Here is a 13,149-nt window from a genome sequence, read left to right as displayed (position 1 = left end):
TCCGATAGGGTAAATAGAACTAAAACGATAGTTGTAGCTGGGTGAGCAGCACTTAAAAAATTTGGTATTAAACTTTCACAATCTTGAACAAACATCTTTATTTAAGAAATCAAATAAATAGATGGGATAAAAAAAATTATGGTAGCAACTTCACACAAAGATACAAGACCAAACTTAGAATCACCTGCTCAAGTTACTCAGAATGGAATAAAAGTCTTCCAAGTGCACAGAAAGTATGTGCTTATATTACTTGCTTTTCGACCAACATCTACGCGTTCACAGTAAGATTCCACACTTGTTACAGTACAGAGACCACTCCTGCCCTCCCGGTCCACAGCCTAGGCGGACAGGAGTGCAAACGTTAATGCAAACCAGGCTTTGCTTCGTTCACAGCCCTCAAGTGGCCTTGCAGTCTTTCCCGAGAACAGCTATCTACAGATTCATGTCATCGTTAGCAGACTGCTACGGGAAAGGAAGGAAAGGACAGCCTGCCTTTGGGGCCAGGACCCAGTGTCAGTCTGGACCCCGGGTCCCAGGGTTCCAGAAGGACGGCAGATGACTGTCCCTCGTCTCAGATGGGGTAGGCAAGTGGCACGGGGTTGCTTCAGTTTCTCGGGCAGTGCTGTGTGTAGGGCCTACATGGCTATAACATCTCTAGATGTATGGCTAAGGCCATGGACATGCTAGCAACTTAACTCTAGCACTCCATTCCCCACTGCAGACGCTCCCGTCTGAAATCTACCGTGTCTTGACAGTGACACTTGGTTCCGGAATGTTACATCAAGATCAAGCTATCTGAATGAGGAAAGTCAAAAGCTTATTCTCAACTTGTAATATAAAGATATTTCAAAATTATTGATAAAGAACTCTATAAATAACTTCATAAGCAAACAGTGATCTACTGAGAAATCTAAAATTGAATGTACTATTTTTAACTATAAAAGGAATTTCATTAGGTTTAGATAAATTGAGACTACAAGTAAAACATTTCCAGGCTATTTAATCAACTTACAATGTACACATTCCTGAGTATACCCCATTGTAGTGATGTTTATTTCTGAATTTCTCTGCATTCAGTTTAAGAGGTGTTTCTTCCCAAGAAACTGAACTTTTCTGTCAAATGCACTGGATCGAATAGGAGAATTGGGTTCATAAAATGGATTCATTGCAAACTAGGAAAGAAGAAAGTATTCGTGAATTTGTCAGAGTAAAAAGGATAACGAATCATAGGTCTACATTATTTTTAGTTTCACATGCACTGATCAAAGACATTCAAAACAGAAGTCTGAAGACCACATTTCTGTTTCCATGAAAATGTCCTATTTTTTAGTAACTTCCCTTAAGGAGATTTTTGTCTTGGTGTTTTAGTTTTCAGAAGTACCTGGGGAAAACTGACGGTGGTATGATAAGTGTTGTCTATGTTAAGCGAAACTAACTTTCAGGATTCAGCCCATGTATGAAATATTAATCGCCTTACATTCATTACAAATACATGGGTTAATCTGTAAGACCCCTTAACTACATAAAATACAAACTAAAAATCTTCCCTATGCTCAGAGTTGAGAAACTTACAGCATACTAATATTAAAAGTTAACTCTTCTGTGATCATTTTTAACAATCAGGTTCTTAATACAGTGGTATCTTGAGATACGAACAGACCAACATATGATTTTTTAAGATATGAGCTGCGACTTGGTCCGTATTTTTGTTAGAGATCCGAGGGAAATTCCGAGATGCGAGTCATGATTCAGGAAGCTACTCCTAGTTGGCGCACGGGTCCAGTATCAGCAGTTTGATATATGAGTTGACTGACTGACGAGCTCGGTTACAGAACGAATTAAATTCATATCTCAAGGTACCACTGTACTCTCCTTTGCCACAAGGCTAAGTGACCAGTTTCTCAGATAATGTAACGAGTGTATCATAACATGTCAGAGAAAATGATTAATAACAAATGGACTCAATAACGAGGAAAGGCCTTACCAATTTTTACACCTTAATCACTTTGTCCACCTTTATAAGAGGGTGAAATATTCTAATTTGCTACTGCTGACGAGAAATACTGTTAGCTGTGCTGACACACAAAACTTTGTTCCCATACAGAACATTTAAATTATTAAGAACATGATGTTGTTAGCACTACAGTTCAACCACCATCATCCAATTATTACTTTTTTCAAATTAAGTATCAAGAACTGCTGGTGGCACCATTCTCCTTGAATAACTATTTGATATGAATCACTTCCTGCTGTTTTATGATCTGTATTCATTGGATTGTAACATTGGTAGATGGAAAACATTTTAGATTAAAATTATAAAGCAAATTCCCTTATGGAAAGTGCTTCCTTCTCTGTCTTTACGGATCCTTAGTAACTCTAGGTACCAAAAGGAGGAGAATGAAATCAATTTAAAAATAACCAGCATGACTTATTGTCCTAAATACTTATTTTTTAAAAATTCATTTTAGAGAGGGTGGAGAGAAGAGGGGAGGAGCAGAAACCATCAGCTCCCACATGTGCCTTGTCCAGGCAAGTCCAGGGTTTTGAACCAGAGACCTCAGCATTCCAGGTTGACGCTTTACCCACTGCGCCCCCAGAGGCCGGATGAGGGTGCTGGGGATTGCTCTGACCGAGGGTGAGACAGTCAGAGAGGCAGACTGTGCTACAAAGGAATCCCTTAACCAGCCAGTTCCCTGTTAGTTTAAGCCCTTCAGATAGGTTTAAAATGTTATAGAACATACCATACCTTTATATATAAGTCATAGACATCAGTAAAGAAGTTCTTTATTCCATCTTCTTGCCTCATGTCATGAAGCATAATAAATCTCATATGTAAAATAATTAAGGTGTAATCTTTCTTAGAAATGAAAAACGAAAGGCAATCAGTTGGTACAATATCTTGAAATTAGTGACATGCATGCATTTTGTGATGGAAAAATTGAACATAAACTGGGTTCAAAGTTAGGTTGATTTTATCTTAAAGAGAACATAATCTTTTACTACAAAATAAAGTAAAATCATCCTTGATAGGGTTCAGATAAACCTTAGTTTTATAGATGAGGCTTGGTTTTAAAGTGATAAACAAAATGCATTTTCCCCCTAAAAAAAAAAAAAGTAGCCCCATAAATGGCCATTTTTCCCTGACACTTTCAAGTGCATAGACTCATCCTGGCACCTGTGCCCCAAGTTCTAGCTTGTTACCCCAACCTTTCGTCAGACATCTTGATTAAAAACGCAAGGATATGGCCTGCAGTAACAAAGGCTGAGACAAACCATTCGTTGAACTTGTCCACAGTTTTCAAGTACATGTTGTTTGACAGCCACATGTTTTCATCTACCAGGTCCAGGGCAGCGTGAGCTATGAACTGGTTCAGATGGCGATGGTCGTCCTAGATAACAGTGTGAGCAGCAGCAGGTTAACATTTCCACATGGCATCAAGACAGCCAACACTGCACTCTGTACATTCTCTAGTTTTTCTTGTGGGGGGAGACTTTCTGCTGCTTTTACTTTGCTTATTATTGGCAAAAGACTTATAAAAGATCTTCAGTGTTTTCCTATCATATTCTGCTTTTAAACTTGGTGTCTAAACCTCAAATAGCCAATTATAATTATAATACACTAATTATAATATAACATAATTAAATATAATACTGATGATTATAAATTGTTCAAGAAACTAAAATATTTTTAAATTTTGCAAGGAGGAAATGACCAGTTTCTGTAACTGGTAAAGAAAAGAAGAGTACATTAAAAAAATAGTAGATCCTCCCTTGAAGAAGCTTGTTTCTAGAGGAAGACAGGAAGAGCATCTGAGAGGCAGTGGTTCCCGGACAGTCACTGAGTCAGCGGGCTAAGGAAGAGGGGAGGGAGCACCACAGAGGTGCTGGTGGCACAGGCCTCAAGGCGACCAAGAGGGAGGCTTCCTGCCTAGTGACACCTGGTGAGCAGTGAAGACAGGCCAGGAGGTGGCCCTCTTACAGGGCGGCATCTGCTTGTTTCAGGTGTAAGTTTACATGGCAGGGGGGCCTGGGAGCGGCAGGAGGCCATGCTCAACCCTGGGAGCAGTCAGTCACCTGTGTGACAGCAGGAAACAGTCTGTCAGAACCGGGAGTGTCCTTTTCACTGGCTGAAATGGCTTAGCTGCAGAAGGTGGGAATGTCCCACCATAATGTGGAGAGGGAATTCATAACCCGGAATGCAGTCTTACTCCTGTGGAATTCTTACCTGCAAAACGCAGGTTTTGAAGAACACCTTTGTTACGGGTTGTGTCCCTCCATTCCCGTTCCAGTCCTAACCCCCAGTACCTTAGAATGTGGTCTTATCATGTTCCTAGGAGATCACTTCCAGGAGAGAAGGGGGTGGTGATGAGACCGTACTAGAGTGGGTCCCAGTCCAAAGTAACTGGTGTCCTTATGAAAGGGGACTTTTGGACAGACTCGCAGGGAGAATGCCCCGTGAGGACTGGGATTCTGTGCCACAAGCCAGAAACCAGGAGAGGCCCGAACAGACCCTTCCTAGCGCCTCCGAGGGGCGCGGCCCTGCCCAGCCTCCATCCGGACTTCTGACTCTGGAACTGAGACACATTTCTGTTGTTCTGTGCCCCCAGATTTTGGTTTTGGTAGTCTGCCACGGCAGCCCTGGGGAACCAATACAGCCTCTTTGCTAAGGAGGCTGTTTCCGGGGCTGGGCTGCAGGAAGGCCGCCAGCTGCCCTGGAATCCCTCACAGCGCTAGAGCATGTTTACTTCACTCCTGTTGCCATGACGCTGCCGACTCAGTCCTTATAGAAATGGATGTATCTTGTGTCTGGCTTACAGCAACGTTTTCCATTATTTTACGCTGACGATCAATCTTCAGAGTTTCGGAAAAAACTGTAGAAATGCTTTCAGCAGGTAAGTGGTAGCAGGAAAAAGAACTAAAATCAAATCTTGCAATGAAGTATTTTTATACACACCGCTTTACATACTAGCAGGCCACTGGCGTGAGTGCGTGCACAGGAACTCTGGGTAAGCAGAGGTAACACAAATAACTACTGCCACAGAGATGCCCAACGCAGAGCTTACTGAGCAGCACGCTCAAAGGAATGTGGGGAAGTAATGTCGCAACAACACCCGGTAAGATAATCACTTAAATTTTTCTCATATTTTGGTGACAAGATCTGAATAGTAGAAAAGCATCACCCACTTGTCTGGACATTATGCATTATTATTCATTTCAAAAATCAATTCCTGTCTCAACATTAAAGCTTGCTTTAGGAGGCTGGGAGAGACAGCACAACTTGTCAGCAACTAGGAACATGGACTAGTACAGAAAGATGGAAGGGAGACAGCTATTCTCATTTCAAGACTCTGGACATTACTGTGAATGGAGACAGGTTCTCCAACCACACCTGTTTTTCTAGAACCATTCTTGACCATAAGGAAGTTGGGTATACCCCTCCCTCACTGGAGAGGAGCGCATGTGGGCACCACCCAGCTAGCAGGTAATGGAGAAGGCCACTGAAAACCGCCCTAGTCTCAGGGGCAGCAGGAAGACATGTAATAGAGGGTCTCTTAACCCCCCCAAGCATAGACGGATCACTATGTATGTCCTGATGAAAAATACAATGTGCTGGGACACAAGAGGCTTTTACGGCATTTGAAGGCAGCGATGACTGCTCTTCCAGACCCACTATGGGCGGACCGTGTGTCTATGTGCTTAAGGAGTAGCTTTTCCTAATGTGTGGCACAGTGACCGGAAGACCAGGAAGAGTCCCAGAGCATCCTGCTAAGTACATGTTAAGTGTGTGCTGAAGTAAAGCAGGAATAAATAATGCTAGTACATGCTACGTGTGTGCTGGGTGCAGGAGGAGTCAGTGCGAGTACATGCTACGTGTGTGCTGGGTGCAGGAGGCATAAACAATTCAGAGACGTTCCCTGACTGGCTTCTGTTGACCCGTGGACTGCAGAGCAAGCCTCATTTAATGGTGGTGCATTCCAGTTACCTCATCTGTCAGTATCCCCTCCCGCTCTAAAATATTACTATACCATTATCACTACAACAGCATAACAATGCTTATGGGATTTCAAAGGTTCCATACGCACTTTGGATTCTGCTTTTCCAGCTGGCAAAAACTCCATTTCAAAAACTGGATTATCATGGTGGCCAACAATTACAAAGTAGAAGCTTCCAGACATTGTCTTCTATATATGACTCCTAATTAAATGGAAATAAGACATAGTTTTAGTAAAATGTTAGTAAGAAATCTAAAATTCAAATTTTTACTTAAAACTGACACTGTAGAGAAAGCCACTGAGCGTGGCCTGCTTCTCAGTATACTAGATAGACAGATGGCTTTTGGATTATACACATTTATACCTGGGATGTGTCCTGTAGAATCCAGTACCATATTTTCATAGGGAAAACCATAACATTCTTATGGCCTGACCTGTGGTGATGCAGTGGATAAAATATCAACCTGGAATGCTGAGGTCACTTGTTCGAAACCCTGGGCTTGCCCGATCAAGGTATATGAGAAGCAACTAGAAATTGGTGCTTCCTGTTCCTCCCCCACACCTCTCTCTCTCTTTCCTTCTCTCTCTCTCTCTCTCTCTCTCTCTCTCTCTCTCTCCTCCCTCCCTCTAAAAATTTAAAAAAATATTCTTATGACCTGAAAGTTTGGAGCATTTAGAGCGAGACAGGCTATACTTGCACTGGACTAGTAACATTAGCACTAACACCTGGAAAGATTAATAAAGGCTGATGATTAGGAAATAATTGGCTTGCATTTGGAGTTTTCAGGAGAGATGGTTCCAGAGAAGCTAAAAACAACTCTACCTCATGTCATTTACACAAAGGAGATACACTACAGCACTTCTCTATAGCCCATTAGCTGTATTTGTTTTCTTCCTACCTGAAGCACGTATGCTACAAATCGGAGTTTCTGTAAATAAAAGAGCCTACAGTATACCTCTCCCAACACCATCAATGAGAACGGAAGAAGGTTTTGTGTTCTAGAACAGATGGAAGACATAATCCAAAAAGGAAGGCATTCTGAGGCATTAGGAAGACTGGGAACTAGGTTAACAGGTGTGCTAACAAAATAAAACTCAGAGAAAGTGGTGGTGGTGGAGAACTGGTTCTGTGGCTTCCAGCACACACAGTCAAAGTCTGGACGGACGGACGGACACATGCATTTCCAGCACAGGGCATTTACAATCAGACAAAACCAGGTTCAAGTCTAGTTCTGCCACTTCCTAGCAATGTGACCGCCCAAGGGTCCTTAACCTCCCACTCCCAATGTGTTTCCTTCTTGGAGTGGGGTGTTCTCCTGGGTGAAACTGAGAATACAGTGATAGCTCCTAGGGTCAGCTTGAGGATTACACGACCTACCGCATGTAAAGCACCCAGCAGGGTCCGGCTCATAGGATGTGCTCTGTGAAATGTATCTAGAACAACACAGAAGAGCATCCACACAGGGAGACGTGGTGACTTGTAAGGCTGTAAGGCCTCCACGTGGGGCCGGAATCTGGTTAACTGGGAGTGGACAGTCCCAGGGAAAATACAGCCGAGCTATGCCAGAGCCCAGGGCACATCAAACCTCACTGGGACGCCTGCTCATGCACACACACACACGAAACAAAAGCCAAAGTAATCGGAAATAGATTTCCCAACGAACACATTTTGTAAAGGAAATCAGGGCAGAGCTGGCACATACAAGCGGCTCCCGTATGTGCCGACCAGGGAGCCGAAGCAGCAACTTCCCAGTCCAGGAGGACGTGCCAAGCCATCAAGCTGTCAGGTTAGGGCGTACTTATTTTTTTAAGAGACAGAAAGGAAGGGAGAGAGGGAGGAAGGGGAAGGGAAGGATTCATTTGTTGTTCCACTCAGTCATGCATTCATTGGTTGCATTCCGTGTGCCCTGACTGGAGATCGAACCCACCTTGTTCTGGGACAATGCTCTTAACCGACTGAGCTAACTGGCCAGGCCTGAGCTGGCACTTTTAACTCTGGAATTGGAAGGCCATGTCTGGAAAAAAGGCAGACAAGATACTCGGTTGGCATGATGAAGTAGGATTTAAAGTATCATTTGGGATGGGTCGGCCCACTACAGCCTGCAGGCCAAATGTGGCCTCATCTATTCTTCTACTATCGTGGAAGGCTGCTTTTGCCCTCCAGTGGCAGAGCTGAAGAGTTGTGACAGGGACCGCCTGCCCTTTACAGAGAAAGCTGCTCCAGTTTGGGGGGACAATGAGAAAAATGAGTAAAACTGGACAATAAAGACAAGCGGGGGGTGATACAAAAGCTATGCAAAACTAGGGAGAACTGGCCATAATTCTCAAGAGAAAGCGAGCAGAACAGGGGTGGGAGCTTGACATTTTAACCAGGTCAACATGACCCATTCCCTTGGGTCGGAATAGGTTTCCTAGCTGGAGTGTGCCAGGGGAAGGCTTCCTTGGGCACAAACATTTAAGCAGCAACAGAAGAGCATACATGTGTAAGGAAGAGCACACGCCCCGGACGGAAACCATGACCGGAAGAGAAGACGCTGTGAGGCTGAGTGGTGAACTGAAGGAGATCTGCTGAAAAGCTGTACACCGGCGCTGGCCACGGGCGGCCAGTGAGCACTGGAAATGTGGCTGGTGTGTCTGCAGAACTGAACTTGAAATTTTATAGACTTTTAATTGATTAAAATTTAAATAGCCACATGTGGTTCATGGCTGCTGTACTGGACAGCACAGCTCCAGATCAATGATTCCAAACCTTTTATCTTTTGAAGTTCTGTGACCTCCTCGACCTTCCCTCCACCCACAGAGTATTACTTAAACTCCAATATGCAACACGAACAATGCGAATAAAGCAACTGCTGTTTGTGAGTTGTGTGTCTGCTGAACTTTCCCATCACCCAAAACAGGGTCCTTCAAGCATGTCCAAGGAAGGCTAGCTCTCAAGGTGTGGAGGAGGTAGCTGGATGAAACTGGGGAACTGACGATGTTTCCAAATGTCTGGCTGAGATGACCAAGCAGAATATCAAGATGTGAGGTACTCACTGAGCAAAGTAACAAGGGCAGAAAGAGGGATGAAAATGAGCATGTCAACTGTGAAGTTGGTGTGGTAGGCAGGAATAGTGTCCCCACCCCCACCGAGATGTCCACATTCTAATTTCAGGAACTCGTGAAGGTTAATTTACAGGGCAAAGGGGAATTAAGGCTACAGATGGCACTAAGACTGTCCATCAGCTGACCTTAAGAGTGGGAGATGAGCCTGGACTACCCAGGTGGGCACAGTGCACTCACAGGGGGTTTAAAAGTAGAAAAGGGCAGCACAAGAGGAAGTCGGAGCAAACGTGACTATGGAAGGAGGGTCTTGAGATGCAAGGTTGCTGGCTGTCAAGATGGAGGGAGAGGCAGCCGGTCACGGAATACGGGTGGCCTCTAGAAGCTGGCAAGGACAGATTCTTCCCGAGAGCCTCAAGAAGGGAACACAGCCCTCCTGCTACCTGAATTTCAGCCCAGTGGGACCCGTGTCGGCCTGCTACACTAGGAACTGGCATGTAGTATGGCTGTTGTTTTAAGCCACAAAATCTGTGGATTTGTGGGACTTCATATGGCAGCAGCAGGAAACTAACACGTCAAAGCTGAAAAGCAACACCTTGCAGGTATGAGAAAAAGGGAAATAATCTAGGAAGTGTCAGCACAAAGGTAGAAAGTGCATTCTCTAAAGAGTGGGGACAAAGGGAGTTCATCTCCCATGGACATGGGTTTCAAAGCACTGGTGGAAAAGGCTGGGGGTGGGTGCAATGGTGTGTCAAGATGAGGCTACTTAGAGCAATTTGGGGATGACAGTATGGAAGAGAATAGGCTATGGTTTTTTCCAAACTGAATCCTTAACACTGAGCCCAGCACAAAGGAAGCGCTCAATGTTTGCAGAATGGAACTGCGAGGACACGGCTGTAGTTTAGACAGTGCGGAATGACCCTGGAGTACGGGAAACGCAGGAATGAGAAGCATGGTGGGATTACCTAGACCAGTTGAGGCCCTGTGCGGTGCTGGTGTGGGATGTGGGGTGGGCTTCGAGGCCCGATAGCTGAAGTCTGTTCAGGTGATGATCAGCACCTTTGTGAGAAGCTGCTGAAATTGTTAAGGTTCTTACACATACATAAATTCTCCAATACAGGGGACTAGGCTTGTTGGCTGAAGGGAGGGGAAACAGAACTCGTACCTGGGGTGAAAACAGCTCTCTCTGGTAGCGAGGGTGACCTGAGCTGCTTTCAGGAGAGAGACAACTGAAGAAATCAAGGTGATGCTACAAGGAGTTCTAGACTACCATGAACTCCAAAGAGGACGTGTACGCAGTGTCTGAAGTAGGGCACTAACTAGTAATAAACATGGGAGTGGGACCGGGGACCACAAACCATCAGAAGGGCTCAAGCCCCAGATGAGCTGAAATGTGTGAAATGTTAAACAACTTTTTTAGGCTACAATCAGGAAAAAGCAAGGGAGAAAGGTCCACTGCTTCTAGCGCCTGGTATACAAATAACGGAGGGCGCACATCTCCTGAACTGCAATTAGTTCAAAGACTGATTTTCCAGCAGCAAATGTAGAAGAATCATCAGTAGGCAGCTTGGGAACTTCGAGATGGTATTTTGAAAAATCTATGCATTTCAATAAAAATGTCTTCAGGTCTCAGCAAACATTATCTTGGATTAACAAATGTGATTATATACATTTGAGAAGTTGCAGGAACAAAAAAGAGCCATATCATCAGAAATAGGTGTTATTCCTGTTTTCAGAAACAAAAAGGCTTGTTTCCTAGTCTATAATTGGGTACTTTCAAAGAAATTAAAACACCAACAGAAATATGTATTAAACAGCTGTCCTTAGCCAGACACCACGCTAGGAGCTTACATTAAGTCATTTAATGTGAATCCCCAGACAAAAATAGAGTAGGGTATTATTCATTCACATACTCCTGGTTAAACTGAGAACAAGTCATGCCAAACTTAAATTTTTGGTTTTTGGGCAGAAATAAGTCCTTTTAGGAAGTAATTTGGTATCTGTCTAAAAATGACTAGACTAGACTCTAGTCATTTTTAGGCATCCCCAAACTACGGCCCGCGGGCCGCATGAGGCCCCGAGGCCATTTATCCGGCCCCCTGCCGCACTTCCGGAAGGGGCACCTCTTTCATTGGTGGTCAGTGAGAGGAGCACTGTATGTGGCGGCCCTCCACCGGTCTGAGGGACAGTGAACTGGCCCTCTGTGTAAAAAGTTTGGGGACCCCTGGTAGAGCTTGCCTTTTAGCCAGAGCTACAACAGTGCTGGGGTCCACGAAGCACTCATTATATGCTGACCAAGGGACACAACTCATAGCTGACTTGATCTGAATGTTAATACTCCAAATCAGACAGCGTAGGGTCTCTGGGGGAGCCTTTGAAGTGGACCTTAACCTGGTCCAGCTCAAAATTTGAATTAAATAGCTGAGATGAAGCCAACCTGTCACATTCAAAGGGAACACGCCATGGGCAGCAAATTTATTAGAAGGCAAAGACTCAAGATTCAAAAATACCTCTGCAGCAAAGAGAATTAGGTGTGAAATTTACAGAGAATTTAATGGGATGCAAAATAAAACAAAGTCCTGTACTTAAAAGAACTGAATGGCACAACAATAGGATGAGAAAACCTAATTTAAGAGTAGGTCATCTACAAGAACCCAAAAGTTTTCATTTATTGCAAGCTCAATTAAGAGGCAGCAGTCTGATACACTGGTTAAAAAAAAAGCTAATGCAATTCTAGGCTGCATTAAGAGAAAACAGTGTCCTCTTCACTAATATCTCTAAGAAATGTACTCAGTTCTGGGAATCGCATTTTAAAAGAATAACTGAATTGTGTTGGGAGGAGGAAAGGATCTTGGACTAAGAAATGCTCCGGACAAAAACTACTGAAGGAATTGAGGCCGTTTAAACAGAGGAGGGGAAAAGACTTTGGCTTTTTTTTTTTTTTTTTTTGGGGGGGGGATGTGCAGCACAACGTTATCTTTAAAGATATGCTGTCTGGAAAAAGGATTTGACTAGAGATGGCAAATGGGTTCCTTTCCTGAGCCAGTTCTAAGCAACTGGTAGTGGCTGCCAGGAAGTGGTGCTGAGAAAGTTTCTGAGAACCAGTGTGGTCAGTGGGGAGTCACTGTGATAAATTTCCACTGTTATGGATGTGGAGAAGGGCAGCTGCCTACGTGAGTGCCACGTATTTCCCTTTTGCCACTATCCAAATCATACCCATTAAGGCCCAGGTTGAAGTCACACTTTTTCCAGAGATGTCCCTACTGGCTTCCATCTTCAACCACCTTTTCTTTTTCTAAACTGTCTACCCGGTCTACAGTGCATCTTAGTTCTTATCAATTCTCGGGCCATGTTTTCATGACTGCTTTTGGACAGACTGCTTCCCTTTTCTAACTGGATTTAAGCATCTTGGGTACCCGCATTCTCTTTATTTTCCTCACCGTATGCAAAACGATGGGTAGTCAAAATGTAGCTCACTGATTTTTGCACCAGTGATTTCTGCCTACTAGACACATCTGGCAACGTCTGGAGACCTTCTCGATTGTCAGAACTGATGGGGAGGTGGTACTGGTATCCAGTGGATAGTGGGTAGGGGCCAGGGATGCTGCTCAACACCCCACAGTGCATAGGCCGGCACCCACAACAAAGACTTTTTGGGCCCCGGGTGAGCCGAATGAGCCAGTGAAAGGGAAAAGAGGCAAAGCCCCCGAAACCCTGAGCTGGCGGACATGCGTGGGCTGTGACGGCATCAACCAGCCAACGGCTAGCAGGGTTGGGCCCGGAGCTCCGGGCCACAACAGGGTGAAAAGACAGGGTCACCACCCGGATCACGCGGGCCCAGTCATCCCCTGGAGCGCCCTCCTCTCCCCCAACCCTTGCTCTGTCCCATACCTGCGCCTAGACGCAGACAACGTAAATATCCAGCGAGTTCCCGCAGCAACAGCCGGTATTCTGCACCTTCACCATAGACTCCGTGAGCAGGCCTCGCGAGACTCGGTGATGTGGGCGGGGCTTCCGGTGGGAGCGCGGCTTGCCAGCGCATGCGCTGTAGCGCTGCAGGGTAGCCTGGCTCGGCTGGGAGGGCCTGGGGAGGGGCGGGACCACTCTTGGGTAC

At 44.9% G+C, this 13,149-nt stretch overlaps 1 protein-coding gene across 2 annotated transcripts; it reads right to left on the bottom strand.

Annotated features, from left to right (window-relative positions):
- Positions 1-73: 73 nt before the first annotated feature.
- Positions 74-13,078, bottom strand: TRAPPC2 (trafficking protein particle complex subunit 2). Of its 2 annotated transcripts, none has more exons than XM_066250254.1 (5): positions 12,927-13,078; positions 6,084-6,195; positions 3,246-3,389; positions 2,747-2,833; positions 74-1,172 (listed from the first exon to the last, which is right to left on the bottom strand). In XM_066250254.1, exons 2-5 carry the CDS (start codon positions 6,174-6,176, stop codon positions 1,074-1,076), a joined length of 423 nt encoding a protein of 140 aa, XP_066106351.1. In that variant the 5' UTR covers positions 6,177-6,195; positions 12,927-13,078; the 3' UTR covers positions 74-1,073. The 2 variants fall into 2 exon arrangements, with proteins under 2 accessions (XP_066106351.1, XP_066106352.1); XM_066250255.1 differs by lacking the exon at positions 12,927-13,078 and adding an exon at positions 7,922-8,002.
- Between the last annotated feature and the right edge of the window lie 71 nt (positions 13,079-13,149).

The sequence above is a fragment of the Saccopteryx bilineata genome, chromosome X (genome assembly GCF_036850765.1).
Source record: "Saccopteryx bilineata isolate mSacBil1 chromosome X, mSacBil1_pri_phased_curated, whole genome shotgun sequence".
Classification (NCBI taxonomy): domain Eukaryota; kingdom Metazoa; phylum Chordata; class Mammalia; order Chiroptera; family Emballonuridae; genus Saccopteryx; species Saccopteryx bilineata.
The sequence above is the reverse complement of the archived record's forward strand: the minus strand, read 5'-3'. Positions and strand labels throughout refer to the sequence as shown.